This window comes from Ambystoma mexicanum, chromosome 3q, assembly GCF_040938575.1.
Source record: "Ambystoma mexicanum isolate Mex_15411 chromosome 3q, UKY_AmexF1_1, whole genome shotgun sequence".
Classification (NCBI taxonomy): Eukaryota; Metazoa; Chordata; class Amphibia; order Caudata; family Ambystomatidae; genus Ambystoma; species Ambystoma mexicanum.
In genome coordinates, this window is record NC_090926.1 from 276,723,568 (window position 1) to 276,743,073 (window position 19,506).

General features: G+C 47.8%; 1 protein-coding gene across 2 annotated transcripts in view; it reads left to right on the forward strand.

The window, feature by feature from the left end:
- SMARCC2 (SWI/SNF related BAF chromatin remodeling complex subunit C2) overlaps positions 1–19,506 on the forward strand; it is a 2,756,167-nt gene that overhangs the window by 2,479,411 nt on the left and 257,250 nt on the right. For both annotated transcript variants that reach the window (XM_069653753.1, XM_069653754.1), the window contains exon 22: positions 4,081–4,145. In XM_069653753.1, the coding sequence (XP_069509854.1) occupies positions 4,081–4,145 (65 nt within the window). The remainder of the gene's footprint in view (positions 1–4,080; positions 4,146–19,506) is intronic.

Consider the following 19,506-nt stretch of genomic DNA (forward strand, 5'->3'; position numbering starts at 1 on the left):
ACAAGGTCATCAGGATCAAACTCTTCTCTGAGTGGGTCCTCCTCCTCCTCCCTCCTGCCTCTTTTACTCTTAGGCTGGCCTTCATCCTCTTCTGGGGAGGTCTGAGGTTCTGATGAGGTGAATTCCTCAGATCTGGAACTGCTCCTGCAATAGTCGTCATCCGACTCGCTTGAGCTTGTGACTCGGCTCTCACGAGACCTCGCCTTCCTTTTCCCCGAGCTGGATCTGCGGGGTGAACCCGGGGGGGTCTGGGCGCTACGGTCCCTGCGGGTTTTATGTTTGCTTCCCCCTTTCTTCTTGTGTGCCTTGCCTTGCAACAAGGCAGCCAGGCCTCGCAAAATGGCCTCTCTCCACGGGGCCTCTCGGCACTCTCCATTCTCTGGACTGCCTCACTCATACGCAGGCCGCTGACGTGAGGACCTTCATAATCACTCATATTAGTAGTATCTTAACAGATGTATTTGCAGTTTGCTTGGGCTGCCCCGTCAAATAATATATATTTTATAGTGTAGCTTAGCGAGTCTCGGTATCAATTAGCAGTTTTGCCTGGGACTGAGCCCGTCAATGAGGTCTTGTACAATCTCTTAATGCCTCCTCCCCAGTAGGCAGAACAGTGAGGGGCCTATATGACTTCACCTGGGCTGAACCAGTCTTTTAGACATCAAATTCAATTTTTTAGCCTGCGGTATCTGTTTTCATCACCAGATGGCTGCTCTTCTGCACCGGCTACAGCAACAAAGCGCTGTCAAATGATAGATCCGTTTCATCTAACTGTCGTGGTATCTGAAACTCTCCCGCGCGTACACAGAGAAACCTGCTCCTCACAAGAATGTAAATTTGCAATGGTGCCGGAACCCAAAGAGTGCCGTTGCGCCGTTGCGAACTTCCGTAATTACAGTGCCTCCTAACGAGGCAAAGCTGACGCTGGAACGAAAAGTCCCGTCGCGTCCTCCCCTGCGAATATGCTCCGCCAGTCACTACCATGCGCCGCGTGTCTCCTACACGTTTCCCTATGCCAGCGCGCCGCCTAAATCACAATTATAAATATAATCATTAACAATCCCATAACAATACATATCAAAGTAAAAATATATGTCACTTATCTCGGCTGCTCGAGCAGCAAAGAAAGAGGAAGGACTGTGGAGACAGAGCGTATTATAGAGGATAGGAAAATCGTGATTGGAGAATGAAGTCACGTGATCAGAACAACCTATGAAAAACAGACTACAAATGTGATGGTTTTTGTTGGGATTTGTAGTTTTATTGGTTATTGTTTTTCATGTTTGTTGATATAACTGATGCTGCTCGAGTGAGTAAAGAGAAGTTTGAGCATAATCTGAGCCTCCGAGTCTTGACATAGAATTAGGGTCACCAGAAAGAACATGACCGAATGGAAGTAATCTTTCTTCTAAAAAGCTAAGCTGGTTTGTTTCCAATGTGACTCACTAAGCACTTTAAGATGTATTACTTGGAATGTAGATAGGTGTCATTGTTTGGCTTGTTCGTAGGTTTACTCACAAAATGCAATACATCTTTTTATAAAATGAGAGAAAAAAAGTATTTGCTTTTTGGAAATGAATCTGTCACCCAGTTGCACACATTCCTGTACTTGTCAGCCTGATGTTTATATTTAAAAAACCATTGTGAATCCACGAAAGATATTGATGTTGCAGGATTACACAAATGGCTAGGAATTACTAGGAATAACTATTGTTATTATTATTAGGGTATTTATTGAGCGCAGACCTAGCTTTGGGAAGCAAAAGGGCGCTTTACAAGTCGTTGGGGAAGGGCACAGTTAGGGAAGTAGAGATTCAAGGGAGGAGGAGTTAACAAAGGGGAGAGGGCTGGCAATTTGGTAGCAAGGGATCTACAAGCAACCAGGGGAGGAATCGTGGATCAGATAACCCAGTCTCAGGTTAGGTGGGGAGTGGAGGGTGTGTGGACCTAGGTGTTAGAGAGGGGCCATCCTTAAAGAGGGGATTCTTTATCTCCTTCCTGAAATGTAGAAGCGAGGGGCGTAGTCTGTTGTTGACCTTGAAGGGGCCAGTGGGCGTAGACAGAGAAGGCTTATCTGCTGTTGCTTTCCTTCCTGCAATGTCAGAGTTCTCATGTCTGCACATGCCCTTACTTCTGGTGGATTGCCTTTGGAGAATGTTGGGATTCTCAGTGAGATAGATTGGGGACTTCAGGATGACAGCCTTGTTGATGATGCAGCAGGATTTGAATATGATACATGCTTGCAGCAGGAGCTAGTGCCATTCGATGAGTCAGGTTAGAATTATGGTAGAATTTGCAGAGTACTTCGATGAGTCGTGCTGCAGCATGTAACACACATCTGTGGGGTGGTAGGGTAGTCACTAGAAAGGCTTTCCAGAAGGGCATCCAGGTGAGAGCGGTCCAAGTTTTGGACAGCAAATATGAACTTGTTTTCTTGGATAAATGCTTTTGATTTTCTGCAGGAGATAAAGTTGTCACCAAGTTATTTATGTCTTCCTTGCTATGTGCAGCTTGAAGGGAAAGGTGTCTGTTGATGTCAAACCCAAGGGACTTGGGATAGGTGGGATGTGAAACCTTTGAGGTTCATTGCAGAGAGCCAGGTCTGAATATTTACAGTGTTCAGTGTTGTTGGTCAGTAGTAGAATTTTAGTAATGGAGGCATGGAGCTTCAGGTAAGCACTGAACATCCTGGATTGTTTCAATGTGAGGCAGGCCTTGAGCCTGTGGATGTCACTGGCCGAGAAGATCTTGAGGTAGTGCTGCGTATCATCTGTGTATTGGTGGATGCAAGTGTTGAGATCAGCCAGGAGGATTACGAGCGGTTCCATGTAAAGGTTGAAGATCATGGGGGGGGAAGAGGGTGGTTCCTTGGGGGACTACACAGGTGATGGGGAGAGTTGGTGATCTGGAGGAATTCATTTGGATGAATTTGTGAAGGTTAGAAAGGTAGGACTTTAACCAGCCAAGGATGATCTCGCTGATCCCCATGCCCCGGTGTAGAATGTTGATGAGTGTCTGATGGACTTCTTTGTTGAAAGCTGGCTGAGAGGTCAAGGGGAACCAGGAGGCACGAATGTCCATCAGTCAGGATGTTAAGGTCATCCCTGATCACATTAATGGCCAACGTTTGCGTGCTGCATCTGGGTCTGAAGCTAGATTGGTAGGACTGAAGAATGATTGTTGGCTTCCTTGTGTTGGAGAAGTTGCACATTTATGGCTTTCGCAATGATCTTACCTAAGAAGGGAAAATGGGTGATTGGGCTGTAGTTGCTGAGGTTTTTGGAATCCAGTGTTAGTTTCTTGACAACCGGACGAGGGTTGAGGTGAAGGTGCTTTGATTGAGGGGCTGTTGATGATTGTCCGGTAAGGAAGGAGTTCTTCAGCCGGAAAGGTCTGGATATGGAGGCAGAGAGAATGCTGCATGCGTACAGTGGGGCCTTGGGGGATGCTATGGTGGAAGTGAGGTCTTCCATAGTGAATGTCTTGAAAGTTGTTGAGGTAGCAGTAGTTTTGTGAGATGGGATGAGAAGTGTGTTGTCTGTTGTGGAATTGTCTGGATGAAGAAAGAGTTGATGATAGTGGATTTTTCAATTGAGTGCAATAAAGGTGCGTCGGGCAGAGGGCTGATACAATGCTTGATAGCTTTGAAGAGGGTTCTGCTTTCATTGTCTGCTTCGGCTATGTTGTTTTGGTAGTAATTGGCCTTGGCAGTGCTGATCAGTTGACTGAGTGTAGCACAGAGTTCTTTGAGCAGAACGAGCTTGCATGCACTGCAGGATTTTTGCCAAGTCTCTTCCTGTTTTCTGATGGTTGTTTAGTTTAAGCTGAGTTCTTGTGTGTATCAGGGTGTTGAAGGTTTAAGCCTGAGGGTGCATTGTTTCACTGGAGAATGGCGGTTGATGTGGGCTGTGAGTGTTCCATTAAGTATTTATTTATGTGGTGTTGAAGTTTGTCTGTGGCCACAGAAGGAGCTGCATTCCAAGAGTTTGGAAAGCCCTATGCTTCACTATGGAATGTTATTTGTGGTTCTCTTAAAGTACACTGATCCTGCAATCTCTTGTCTCTATTTTTCCTCCTCAGAAGAGAATGTTGTAGAAGAGACTCGTGCAGAACCGCGGTCCATTGAGGAGAAAAAAGAAGCGAAGGTAAAACAAGATGATGTTCCAGGAGCCCCTTAATTGTGAGAAGCCCACCCTGGGTAGCTGGGAATGAAGAAAACATATCCTTGTTGCTTTCTTACCTGAGAGGACAAACATTTGAATAAAATATACTGTAGACTTTGCTCTGGGATGCTCTCCTATATCCACACATGGTGGGGTTTCCATTATTATCCTTTCAATTTTTAAACGGCAATGTTTCTTCAGGGCAACTTGTATCACTCCTTAATCTACCAAGGCAAAACAAGAATCACCTGCATTCATTGATTTACTTCTAATATATTATTTTAAAAGACATCTTTAAGTGGCTACCTCCTTCCAGCAAGACTACCATTACTGTTACAATGTTTCTCACCTCTTTCTTTGAATCACCCCATATCTAAATCTTCATACATGGTCCCGTTTTCCAAATGGTTATCACTATGTCTTTTGCTCCTCACCTTCTTAGATGACCCAGTATCCCTTGTATTGCAGAGCATCTAGTCTTCCAAGGACTCTCAGTACACCCTTGTCTTCAGTGTGGAAAGTGCTTCCCCTTTTGCAAGAAGCATCACTCACCTTGTCTTTACAAAAAGCCCCACTTCTCTGTCTTCTAAAAATGAATTGTTCTGTGTCCAGGTGGCATTGTGAACACACCAGCTTCCAAAGGCCGTTCAAAGTTTTTTATTGTGATTTGTAGAAAAGGGCTCTATAAGGTACGTCCCTCTCTAGCTACCCTAGGCAAGGGCAGTCCCTCCCCAGCCCAGGAGGCCCTCAATTCCAGACTTGTCACCAACGATCAGTAACCCTTCCTATCTAAAAGCTGGCTAGCTTAAGTTGATGGCCTAAAAGCAAATGCCTTATGTGTCAAAACTCCCTCAAGTAACAATCTAGGGGTCCCTACTTGAAGATTCCCTAATGTGATGGAACTCCAATGTTTGCCTTCCAGACACTCAAGCCCACTTGATATTTTTCTTCATTGCTCTGATGTTCCTCTCCCCATATCTCTGTGCCCCTTTCCTCCTCCTACTCCATCCACTCTCTTTCCCTGCTTCTTCCTCTATCCTCTGATGTTCCTCTCACTATGGTCTACCTCCACCCTCCAGTCATACTTTCTACTAATCTCTCTACCCTTTCTACACAACTAATACTTCCCCTCTCCCCTCACCACTGCTACTCTCCCCACCACTATTACTCATCCCTCTCTTTACTACTACTACTTTCCCCACATTGCTACTACTCAACCCACATACTCTTCCTCAATCACTTTCCCTTTCACTCTGTCACCTTCTAATTCACGCTCTACTGTCCCCTACCACTCCACTCATAGACATGCTAATTCCACCCCAAGTACCACTTCCTCTCACCAACCAATACTCAGCCTTGCAGACTGCCTGAATAATCTGCCTCCAGGCTCTGTCCTTCCTCAGCCTGGGCTCTTGGTCTGCCTTTGCTTTCTCTGACCTCTCCCAAACATTCCACAACTTCCTGGGTCTTCTTGTTTTCTCCCCTCCTCTTCCTCCATGGCCTCGCCTCCATTAATGATTTCCTATGCCAACCGTGTATTGTTCTCCTCCTCCACCCAATGCAGGGGGTTTAAGTCCCAGCCCTTTCGCATGTGCATGTCTGCCTGGGGTTGTCAACGGCAGCACACTGCAGTGATTTTTACAGTTCTTGTTCAAGTTCATGCAAGGGCCTTCCAGACTTGTTGGCCCATTGGTTTGGCAAGGAAGCTGCTTTGCAGCTCCGGAACAGGTGTATATAATGTTTCTGTGAAGCGGTTTAGTGCTTTCCACATATGTGCTGACATCTGCGTTGGTATGCTGGGTTGTCGCGCCTGGCTGCTCTTTGTTGTGTTGCCAGTTTGGGTGTCTGGTTACATAGCAAATCTTCTGAGTTTTTCTCTGGCTGTTCTCGCATCCGCTAGGCATGCTGGAAAATGTAGTTTCCTACAAAAGACAAAGAAACTGCCCAGCATTGTGCGAGACGGGTATGGGATGATTGACAGCGGTATTCTGCACAAGCATGATGGCATTTATAAGAAGGGACTGGGACTGTGGCCTTCCCAACTGCCACTTTATCCCTCTGGGCTAGGACTGGGAAAAACCCTTGTTGGCCTCCTGCCCCAGGCTGAGAGGGGCCTACATCCCCTCTTCACAGGGCCAACCTGCTGACCCTGTTGCACACCATCACCCCTTCCCTAAGTCTTAATCCTCCCTGGGGCACCTAGTTGCCTGTGGATATTGGCATATAACATCAAAATGTGCTTGTTTGACCCGGGGACTGGCCCTTTCACTGAAGTTGAGGATTAACCTCTGGTAGTATCCCACCTGTTCTAGAAATGCTTGGACATCTGTTTTTGTAACTAGTCATGGAACCTTTTGAACTGCTTGTACCTTAACCTGTTGCAGTAAAATGTTCCCATTCGCTACCTTGAAACCCAGGTACTTGACTGATGATCGTGCCAGAGGACATTTGGTAGGATTTGCAGTGAGGCAGGCCTTCCGCAGCTGGTCATATACTGTGTTCAAGTGCCTCATTGTCCTTCCAGGCAGTACTGTGCATGCATACGTTGTCGAGCAAAATCCCTCGAGGCTAAACTGAGCACTATGAAGTGGGAAAAGTTGAAAATGCCTTCCAGAGTTGAGAAGACTATCTCAAGTTTGGCTTCTTCATCTAGGGGCACCTGGCATTCATTCTTATTCATGTCCAAGATCGGGGTGAATTTCACCCTCTCAAAGGTTTCCACCATCTCATTGATTCTGGGCATCAGGTAAGCATTCTATTTCAGTATATCATTGAGCCACCTGAAGTCAATACAGATTCTCCATGTGTTAACTGGCTTGGGGACCAAGACGATTGGGGAGGACAACCAATTATGGGATCCCGCGATTACTCTGAGGTGCAACATTTTCTTTAATTCTTCCCTTGCAATCTTCTTTATGCTCTCAGCCGATAGGATTTCAATCTTATGTCTCTCCCTGTGGGTGTTTGTGTTTTGTGTACCATGGCCCTTACTCTTCTTGGTTTTGTGGAGACTACATCCAGGTATCTCTCTAGCTGTCAAGCTAATTCTTGGTGACTGGAGTTGGAGAGACCCAGTGGCAGGATAACCCCTTGAACCTGGGATTGGTAGAGGAGACTCTCCTGGGCGTTGCTGACATAGAGTTGTGGATTAGTGATCCCTCTCAATACCTTTGGATTTTTAGCATGATACAGCAGTGATAGTTTCCATCTATTGGCTTGCTATACGCTGTAGAAGTGAAAAACGACTTTGGTGATGAGGTAGTGCCCATGCCATCTGTTCAGTAGTTTGTTCTGAGTTTTATGAAGTTGGATCATCACTTTGTCCCTGAAGTGGAAGGTATGCAGCTAAGCATCTTTACTTTAGACCTTGGGTGGCACAAGAATGGGCCTATGACAACGCTCTTCACCTTTTGCATCTAGTGTCTACTGTTCTGTAACAATGGGGTGTCGGTGGTCTGTTGGCTTCATGGCCCATTCTATTCCTTTCACATGATATCTTGCACATCTCAGTGGTTCCGGCCAAACACCAGTTCAAATGGAAAGCATGCAGTGGAAGATTGCAGTGTTTTCCTTATTGCAAATCGTCCCAGTTTCTTCCCTCTTCGCTGAGCTACCTTCTCAGAATGTGCTTCAAAGTCTGGTTAAAACATTCCATAAGGCTGTTGGTCTGGTGATGATGAATTGATGTCCTCAGGATCTTGAGGTTCATCAGATCTTTCATGTCTCCCATCAGCTGTGACATAAAACTACTGCCCTGGTCAGTCAGAAATCCCATAGGGAAAGCCCAGTCTGGTTAAACTATGGTATAAGAGAAAATGCAGAAGACCCCCCCCCCTCCGGTGATTCTCCTAGCTTTGGATGCCGAGAAGGCGTTCGACCGGGTGGAGTGGTCGTTTCTGTTTCAGGCCATGGAAAGAATGGGCATAGGTGCAGGGTTCATCATCATGGTGCAAGCAAATTATAGAGCTCCTACCTCGCGCATCCTGGTGAACGGTGCAATGTCACAACCCATCAAGCTGAGACACGGTACACAGCAGGGTTGCCCCCTCTCTCCGCTATTGTATGCTCTGTACTTGGAGCCCCTGCTTGTGCCGATACGGGAGGCTGAGGATATTCAGGGCATTCTTTTTGGGGGCATCAGCATAAGGTGGCAGCATTCGCTGATGACATGCTGCTTACTTTGACGAGCCCAGGGGAGTCAATAAAGGCGTGTATGGCACTATTGTCCAAGTTCGGGAAATTTCAGGCCTGCGGGTGAACTTGCAAAAATCTGAAATAATGAACTTGTCGTTGAAAGACGATGAGGCAAGGGTCTTAAGGGCATCCTCCCCATTTAAGTGGAGTCCGGGTGGGATACGATACCTTGGGATTAGGGTTACCCCCCAGTTGTCGGGATGGTACGGGGCGAATTACACCCCCCATGCTAGCTGCGATTTAAAAAAGATCTCAGGAAGTGGAACGCCCTAAGGATATCGTGGTTAGGAAGGGGTTCGGCGCTCAAAATGGTGGTCCTCCCACGGTTGCTTTATTTCAGGCAGTTCCGTTGCCTGTCACAGCTAGCTTTTTTAAGGAATTATACAGGACAGTTAAGGACTTTGTCTGGGAAGGCAAGAGGCCGCGCTTGGCCAGACGGATACTGTCAGCATCTAAGGGGGTGGGGGACTTAGCCGTATCAAATTTTCATTGCTACTATGAGGCTGCGCAGCTCAGGGTAATCAGGGAATGGTTCTCAGCGGAATATGAAAAACAGTGGGTTAAAATGGATAGAGCGGTAGCTTGGCACCACCTAGGAGAGGTACTACGGCTCCTGCCTAGGTTAAGACCGGCACATCTATATATGAGCAACATAACAAAGTGGTTGGTTGAAATCTGGGACCGCGCTGTGGAGAAATTGGGGATCACTACCTTTCCGTCGCTGTTCACCCCCATCCTCAATAATGGGGATTTCACTTCGGGGATGGAAAAGGGGGCATTCCTGAAGTGGGAGAGCGGGAGGTGCAGGGTCATTAGAGACATGTTTCGAGGTCAGAATGTGAAATCATTCGAAGAATGTAAGCGGGAGTTTGGGGTTGGCGAGGGGGAACAGCTCAGATATTTCCAGCTCAGACACTGGGTGATGTACATGGCGGTACAGAGGGCGGCCACTCGCGAATTGACACAGTTTGGACGCTACCTCCTGACGCACGAGGGGTCCAGAGGGTTGATTTCGGACCTTCATAGTCTTTTGGAGGGTGCTGGCCAAAAATAAACTGGCCGTGTATGTCCAGATGGGAAGGGCTGCTAGGGGCGGGAATGGAAAGAGAGGACTGGGAGAGGCTTTGGAGATTGATCCCGAAGGTGGCTAGGGCCGCCCAGCTTCAGGAGGCCTGATACAAGTACCTATTCGTCTGGCATTACACTCCGGCCCGCCTACATGCAATATTTCCAACAACGTCTGGGACATGCTGGAGGGGTTGCGGCGAGGAGGGCACGGAGGCTCATGCATGTTGGGATTGCCCTATTATCAGACCTTTTTGGAGGGCTCGAGTCGGGACCCCCGCAAGATCCAATTGGGTAGGCGGCAAGAGTCCGGGGGTGGCGGGAGGGGGAGGGCAATTTAAGGCAAAAGTTGTCTTCATACTAGCCACGATGGCCCTCACCGCCCAAAGGTGTAAGAGCCCCAGGATTCCAACGGAGCAGGACTGGTTGAGGAAAATGTGGGAGATTGTATCGTTGCAATGGGCTACATTTGCGGTTAACAGCAACTTGGGGAACTTTGCAGCGGAATGGGGAGAGCCCTTGGACTACTTGAAGGGGTAGTTCAGGGAGCAGTGGCGACCCCAAAGACTCAAACTGTTGGATCTTCATGTCTGACTCTCCGGAAGAAAATGGGATGGGGGTGAGGAGGCTGTGGGCGCTATGGCAAAGTTCGGGGGGAGGGGAGGAGAGAGGATACAAGTTCTGAGGATTTTGTTGTTTTCCAAGTAATTAAAACAATAAAAAGAAGTTTAAAAAAATATATATATATGGTGTTAGGACTTTAAGGATCACCATACTGGTGTGGCTCCTCATCTGAACCGCCTGCGGATATGTTGTAGGGTAGTCCAGGATCACCAATATTTATCTCTTTCGAGGTAGTTAAGTTTCCAGGAGGCCTACAATTTCCATGGCCGATCCTAAAGAAGGGAACTTCTCTGTTGGGCAAAGATTGCAGCAAGGCTTGCGGTGCATCTTCTGGCAAAGTAGGCAGGTTGCACAGAACTACTTGAGTTTCACATATTCATTGGGCACGTACCTGCTGTCGATGGTCTTTTGGATCATCCAGGTGTCCAACTGTCAGAATGAAATGGGCTAGTTCCAGTACCGCCTTCTTGAGCCATTACAGTACCAACAATTGGTAATATTTGGTTTCTTCCCCTTTAGGGTTGATATCTACTCGATATAGGAATCCCATCCTGCCAATAAAGTGTTGGGTCTCTAGTGTTCAGGTTTTATCTTCAGACACTTAAGTTCTTGCAGATTTCTTATAGAAACAGATTCATCCTCTGTGTTCTGGGACATCTCAAAAGCACCTGCCACTTCTTTAACAAACGGGGCGTCTCCTTCAACTTCAAGAAGTCCAAAGTGAATCTTTCTCAAACGCTTACATTTATTGGATCAGTACTGGACTCCTCTTCAGGTTAGGCTTCCTCTCCCGAGTTAATGGCTCAACATATCCTGCAGATGGTTGAGATTTCAGAATGCCCAATATATACCCGCCTTCAACTTTCCAAGGTTGCGGGGTCTCATGCAATCCTGCATTTCAAAGGCTTGACTAAGGATCACTTCAGTGGGCGCTCAGAACCCAATGGTCTCAGTTCTCAGGCAGGATGAAGGATCTTCTTCAAGTCCCGAGCAGAGTAGCACAGCACCTCCTGTGGTGGGCCCGCAAAGAGAACTTGATGGCCGCAGAACCTTTTTGGCAGATCTACGTGATTATTGCGACCCCCATAATTACGACGGCCGAAAATGCGGACTTTTTTTGTACTTCCTTTACATCACATACATATGCGGGGGGAGACCCCCGCAGCCTCCCCACATCCCATATTACCATTATATCACATGTAGGGTGTAAGGGGGTCTTAAAAAAAAATGCAGCATTTTCGCCTGTCGTAATTGTGAGGGAGAGGCAGCACTCTATGGCCTGGAATGGGAGACTCAGGAAATCACTCCTGAGAGCATACAACTTCTCGAGAGGAGTTTCTCCATTCTCACCAAAATCCACAAAGTAAAGATCCAAATTGCCATTCTGTAAGAATCCAGGAACTCTTGCTCTGTACCAGCACTGATCTTCTTTGTAAAGTGAGGCCACAATGTCTCCAACATGGACATTAAGCAGACCAATCACTTAGTCTTTCACTCTCGTAGTGTTGTGACATTTCAGTGATCAATTTATCAAGTTGCAAGAAGCTAGAGCCCAGGATTTGGATCCAAAAATGTTGAGGCTTCTCAGAGGCTGGGACGTATATCTCTGTTCATCAGGTTTGAAGTCCGGACTTGGAATTTCAAATTTGAACACATCCTCTGTTGGGTCTGCAACACAGGAGTCATTGCTTGACTTCTGCCCAACCTTTACAGATTGCCTTCACATTGTCGCCACCCCAGCCTATAATTCATCCTACCGTCCTCTGCGAAACATGAATCTGCTACGTCTCACCTTGATGTTCTCAGGCAGGATCTGGTGTATGTCAGCCTTGACTTTGCACACCTGGACAGGAAAACCACTGATGAGCAGCATTCTCTCCCTCACAGGTTCATCCGAGTCTTGCACATTAATGTGGGCGCCGGTTGCCTTCCTCAGCGGTTTTATCATGGCTCCCTGACGTCCAATGATTGCTTTCACAGCATACTTTCATCTCCACTTCAATATCATCTTCCCCCACAAATGTGCAATAATCATCTTTGCTTTATTGGTATCTGCGCTAGAGGATGTACAGGATGCCAGCACTGGCTGGGATACCAATCGTTGGGGCTATTTTCTGTAGTGTGCTGAAGCTATTCCACAAACTCTTTGTTGACATTTTCCAGATGCCCCCTTCAGTCAGTGTCACTACCTGTTCTGGGTCTGCGTCCCCTCGTTCCTCACCAACGGTAGCCACTTGCTCGAGTAATTTTGAGGGCAACATTTTGGGCCATTACCTTTTTGGCAGTATGGCCATAAAAAACTGTAGTCACGGATGCCTTCCTCAAGGGCTACGCCACACACATGAGTGATTGCACAATGAGCGAACTGTGGTCCCCTGCAGAATCAAAACTACATATAAATGTACCTCTAAAGCTGAGGGCGATCAGACTGGTGCTGATTGCCTTCCTGCCTTCCTTCAATGGGAAAAACATCCTGATGATAGCAACACAGTGGCCATACATGACCTCAACAAGAGAGGAGGTGAAGTCACTATCACTGTGCAAGGAGGCAATGCAGCTGTGGCGGTTACAAACCAGGATCGCCTCATCGGCAGTTCATTTAGCCAGAAAAGAGAATACGACGGCAGATGCTTTGAGCATGCAGGGCTCGATCTTGTACGAGTGGGAGATGGCTCAGAAAGTCCTTCAACAGATCTCTGCCCTCTGGGGAACCCCTCAGGTGGATCTGTTTGCATCCAGTTCCAACAGAAAATGTGATCTGTTCCGCTCAAGGGAATTTCCCCAGAGAGTAGCGCTCGCTAGGTGATGAGTTTGAAGTGGATTGGAATTTTCTACTCCTATATGCTTTGCCACCAGTCCCCATCATCCCTCAAGTCCTAAGGAGGTTGAGTAATTTTGGAAAATCCATGATCCTGATTGCTCCAGATTAGGCCAGGAGGACGTGGCACCCAGACTTTCTGGACATGAACATTTGCTTTCCATTTTGCATTCCACAGCCGCAGCCCGTAGACTGAAAAACGTCTATCACCTCTGGAGATGCAGTGAAATGAAGGAATCCTTAGCAAGTGCAAATTAGTTGAACGTAGAACACTGGTCGGCTGATAATGGCCCGTTTTATTAGCTAGATAATGAAGGGGAACATCCATTTAAACACTTGAATACCAGGCACAAGATCTTACATTTTATCCTCTGCCTGACAGGCAGATAATGCAGGGATATCGGGAATGCAGACACTGAGGCTACTTTGGGAAGAAGCTTACATGTAAGTCTAACTGCTGCATTATGAACCCTCTGTAATTGTTTAAGTTGTTAACCTATTACGCCTGATAGTGATCCATTTGCATAATCCAGCCTGGAATTAACCAGAGAGTCCACCACTATAGCATGATCTGTGGATGGAATATGTGGGAGAGCGTGACAGAGCAAACACAAATTATATAAAATGGATTGTACTATTGCTCCAACCTGTAGATCACACCCTAAATTTGCTTGACAAATACACCTTAGGTTCTTGGCCTTGGCTGTGGATTTCGTAGGGAGAGCAAATAAGCAAGAAGTAATTTGTAGAGGCACCCCTATAATATGTTTGGGCCTGAACAAGATTAGCTCTGTCTTGCTTGGGGTCAACTGCAACATGTTGGTTGTCATCCATTGACTGACCTCTGTTTTGTACTGTATTATAGTATGCAGTGACTCAACAGATTTATTCACCTTCATAAAAATTTGGTTGTCTTGGTAGCACAGATCGTACTTTGTAAAAATCACCATGAATGGTTGCATATACATTTTAATAACAGTGGGGCTAGAGAGGAGCCTTGAGGGACTCCATAAGGCACTGGAAGAGCTAAACCACTTTAGGGCATGTTCAGATACTCCAGCAACCTCAAATAGTTTAGCCAGCATAATATCTAATTATATTGTATCAAAGCTGCAGATAAATCTCACCTGATCAACAGAGTTAAATCACCTTTGTCAGAGTTTTTTTTAGAATATCATCCTATACTCAAAACAATGCGTGCAAACGACGGAAGCCTGAATAAAAGGTTTCCAACATTTTTGAGTTATCCACATGAGTTTGCAGTTGGAGAGAGATGACTATTTCCAGTATTTTTGCTGGCCAGGGTAGTCCAGCAACCGGGCGATAGTTTTGTAAGCATTTAAAGCGAAGGGACTTTTTTTAAGTAAGGGGTGACCGTTGGTACCACACCTTGTTCTAAAGAGCATTTCACAAATGCCATAAATAATGCAAAATACATAATATGCATCTTGGCAATGTATGCTGGAATTGTCAAATATATGTGACGTAGGTTTTAAGCTCAGTAATAGCTTAAGAACAGTGTCTGCAGGGAACAGTGAAAGGTCAAATGGTGCTGCAACCGGAGGCTTGTATCCGTAAGAGGTTCTCTCTGGCTAGGCGAGAGACACTTTCTTTTCATGAATCGTTTCATTTCTATCCCTGAAAAAATTGTTGAATTCATTAGCTAAATCGATAGATGGTTAGTCTGGAAACACCCCATGGTGGATTTAAAAATGTAGTAATGATGGAAAATAATTCCTTGCGTTTGTTCACTGCAATTGTGATAATGTTTTGTAGGAATTTAGATTTAGCTCCTAAAATAGCCTTCTTACATGACTTCAAGGCTATTTCCATACTGTTCAGGTCATTTCCATTTCTAGTTTTTTCCAGGCACTGTCTTTTTGCCGGTAGTTTTGTTTTAGATTTGCCAGCGTTAGAGAGTACCAATGATTAGACTGTTTTTCCATGGTCTACGCTGGAGCAGGGCGGATTATTCAAAGGTTAGTTTCCGTTCATTCATTACTTCTTTAAAATAAACATCACATGCAGAGCCTGTATCACATCTTTTGGCCACAGAGGCTAACTCAGCTCCCAGAATATTGGCAAACTCTTTATTACGTACCAGAATCATATCTTTGGAATGAGTAAGTGCATGACTGACATTACTTACTTTGAATGAAAAGCACCCAATTAAATGATCCAACCAAAAAATGGTCAACGTATCTCCCATACTAACTCTAGATCCACGTAGTAAAACCAAGTCCAGACAATGGGCCCTCATTACGACCCTTGCGGAAATCGAAAAACGATGGCGGAAAAGCAATACCGCCATCGAATAGCGCTCGGTGCGACTATGACCCGTCACCGCAAAGTACGAAGCCATTAGCGACACCGTAGTGAACGCCAACGCTAACTGCACCAAGCACGCGCGCCATGCCAAACCGCAAACACCACCATGGTGCAACGGTACGCCAATTCCGACCCTAGCGGACATGTACCTAACGCCATCAGGCATGGCGGAATGTACCATTCCGCCATGGCGAGAAGTACGGCATCGCGAATCAACCGTAAACGGCCCCACTGAGTGCCTGTACACCGCTCCCTGCCCACAAAGTACAACTCCCCGTAGGTGCAATGAAGCCACAATGCAACCATTGAAATGTACAAGTCACCCATGCATGCCAACGAACAAAAGAAACACAACAGGGGCCAATGGGAGCTGCAGGGCACAGATGGCACGAATACAGAAGCCATCCCAATGGACATGACCACAGTCCCCCACCAAGAAACGCACGCAAACACAGGCACCTGTGACCAGCAATATTCCGAAAACCACATCATTCAACCAGTCCACCTGGCTGACCGGCATCTGTTACACAAAACCCAATCCCCCGCCCCTGAGCATGACAACATTCAAACTGGCATATTGGCAGCCCCCATCCCTGACCTCACTGGGCTTCGTAGGCAAACGCGCACAGCACAGTACCACGCAACTAAACCCCGAAGCTGGAACCCAATGCAGATCTCCTCACAATACATCGCCCCCCAAATAGGCATATGCCACATCACTTGCAAAGAAAAACGCTACACGGGCCAAATCAGAATAGATATTTATGCACATCAAAATCACCAAGCACATACAGCCATCAGGCCATGAAATCCAAAACACCAATCACCATTGTGGGCTGCTTCCGCAAGAAATGACCAGCCACTACCTGTGTGTCGCCCTGTTCCCCCATGGTACACAGAGCCACATTCACGTCCGAAAAGGCAACATGGAAGCGCACAGAACCGCAGGGCCGTCCCAATGGGGAGGCACTAGTCCAGCTGAAAGGCCGAAATGTTGCTCCGAGCCACCAGTACTGCGTAAGGGCATGTGGCCCATTGGCGATCGTCCCATAAGATCGTAATGCTGCTCCACTGATTAACACGAAGCAGCAGGTGTCGGGAGTAAAATCCATCTGCAGGAGTGGCATACAGATGGCAGTGGCAAAAGGGGAGGAGATACCTGTCAACCAAAAGAAAAGAAAAAGAACAGAATGGCCATCAGAACTACATACCAACAACTCACTTCAATGATCACACGAAATCCACAGCCATATGCATGCTAGCCCACTCCAAAGGAACATCACCACCCCAAAACCACTTGCGACTCATAACCATCTATATCGAGGTGCAAACACCATCGCAAACGAGTGTCTGAGGGCGCCTCGAGACAGGGAGGGCTCAACAAGGCCAGATGGACGATGGTCCCACTATGGCAGCCCTGCATCACATAGCGTAGGGGAGGCGGATAGATCCCAAGAAGCCCTGTACATGGCAAACTCTGTATCAAATCACCTGCCCATGCATCCATCCATCATTCCCTCATCCCGGGATCAAAATGCCTGAATAATTACTCACATGACATTAGAAACATCCATTGAGTCTGTGCGTTATGCAGCCTGCTAAATCCACAGTGCCCCAGCCCGTAATTCCAGTGTTGTGAAGTAACATGTATTTGGGAACGGACGGCCTCATCGCCCACGTAGCTATTGCGCATCCCAAACTATTCATATCAATCATTGCTCCCTCGCCATGGGCCCTGTCTCAAGGACATAGAACAATAGAACGTTACATTTGCAGTCAGACCTGTGGGCATCTCCTCGCCGCTAGCTGGAAACCGAAAGCGCCGCCCTTCGAATTCCTCATTTGCAACATCACGTCGAAAAGGCATCTGTGGCCGTTTGAAATCACTAATCATCCCATCGAGTGCGGCTGTGTGTGAAAATGGCAACTGCCTTCACCCACGAATGGGACGCCCCGCCCGTCGTTGCAACTCGGTACAGTGATGCATGAGGGCCCACCGTTACTCGAGTACTACGTCCCACTGACCCCTCACAAGTCTGTTCGCGACTGCACAGATAGTATGTGAAACAATGGGACCACAGCAGAATGAACATATCAACCAATCTCACACGGCCATCGGGTACTAATACATGATTGCAATAGCAAGATACAATTCCCCGAATTGCAGCGTTGTGCGCGGGACGTGCTCGGCCAAAGGGGAGAGCAGTTTGCACAGGTGGAATCAATCACCACAGGTGGAGGCCATACAGCCTGAAAACACATAAATTGCACAGCCAGTCTCCTCCCACAACCACACCGAAATGCTACCGGCAGGACTCGCGATGTTGGCCCTGGGGGACCTGATAGCACTGCAAGTGCTCCGACTCCAAGAAGTAGACGAACACCAACTACAACCAGCCGCACGGAGGAGACGCAGGAGGAGGAGGAGGCCAAGGCAGGGCCAGCAAGGCCCACCAGCACAGCCACTACCACCACGCAGGCAGCCCGCAATTCAACGCCTCCGAGCACATCCGTTCAACCTCACTGATGAGCAGATCCACACCCTCTACCGTCTGGACCGGGACACCATAGCCGCCATTGTGGACATGACACAGGCTGACCTTGTCAGCATGATAGATAGCCCAACCGCCATCCCACCCCTACTGAAGGTGGTGTCTGTACTCCACTTCCTGGCCACAGGCACCTACCAGCACACAGTCGGACAGTTGCATGGCATTTCTCAGCCACTGTTCTCACGGACACTATTGCAAGTGCTCGATGCCCTCCTGAAGCACGCAGACGACTACATCTCTCTACCACGCTCGGAGCAGGAAATTACCAACACAAAAGTGGGATTCCATGCACTTGCCGGCATACCGGGTTGCATTGGTGCCATCGACTGCACCCATGTTGAATTGGTCGTCCCACATGCCATGGAGGCCCAGTACCGCAACCGAAAACAATTTCATTCCCTGAATGTACAGATGGTGTGTGACTCCAACAGGATCATTACACATTGTTGTGCCCGATTCCCTGGATCAACCCATGATTCTATGGTCTTGAGGAACTCTACAATACCACGCTACATGGAACGACACGCAGGGAACAGATCCTGGCTACTCGGTGAGTCTCATTACATGCATGATGATGTGGGGTATGTGAATTGTCAATGACCTGCCAGGAAGGGGGGGGGGGGTGTGCGTACGTATCAATGGCATTCCACATCATACGTTTCTCGTCCACATACAGGTGATGCTGGATATCCACTGAAGAGATGGCTCCTCACACCAGTCCGGAACCCACGGGACCAGCATGAGGAGGACTACAACCATGCCCACTCACGTACCCGTGTAGTCATCGAACAGGCATTCGGCCTACTGAAGACCCGTTTCCGCTGCCTCAGCAGGTCTGGCGGGGCACTCCTGTACCGCCATGAGAAGGTTGCAAAGATGGTCATGGCATGTGTCATGCTCCACAACATGTGCGTACGTAGAAATGTGCCCATGCCCCCTGACGCAGAACTGCAAGCACCTGATGATGGTCATGATGAGGGTGGGGATGTGGCAGCACCTCATGGAGTCTGCGAGGCACCGGAGGGCCGTGACATTCGTCAGCATCTCATTGATGTATGCTTCTAGCACTCACGCCTGGTGGCTGATGCATGGACACGGGACTCGTGGCACTGCGTGTGTCTGGGACATGCACAATATGGACTGTACGCCTATGATGGCCTAGTACACAAAGATCAATGTCCACACTTCTCATTGGTTGATCGTGCACTTTTTATGGCATATGTGATATCATGTTGAACACCCTATCGACCCGCCACCCAAGTGAGCCCAACACACCCCCTCCACCCTCCTACCTCCCACCCGAACACCAGTGTCCAAAGATGCTCATTGTCAGTGGGCTGTCGCTATTGCATGCCCCCTCTGCGGGTATCAGGGGCACCCCTGCCTGTGAAGCGCAGGTTCCTTCCAGATCTACGTTGGGGGCTGCCCTGGACGGAACTTGCAACGGATGATGTGTCTGCCTGCTCACGTCCATGCATGTCCCTAAGGGTTTGCGAGAGCTCAGTGAGCACACGGCGCACTGCGGCAAGTTCGGCACATACGTCTTTGGACGTCGCATGCAGTTCCCCCCTCAGGCTCTCGGTGCTACTCTCCATTTGGACTCTCAGGCTCTCGGTGCTACTCTCAATTTGTGCCCTTAGCGTCTCTGTACCTCTCTCCATTTCTGCCCTAAGTGTCTCTGTTGATGTTTCTATGTCTGCCTTGGTGCCCCCACATTCATCGGCATGGCCCTTGAGGAGTGTGGCCATTTGCTGCTGTTGGA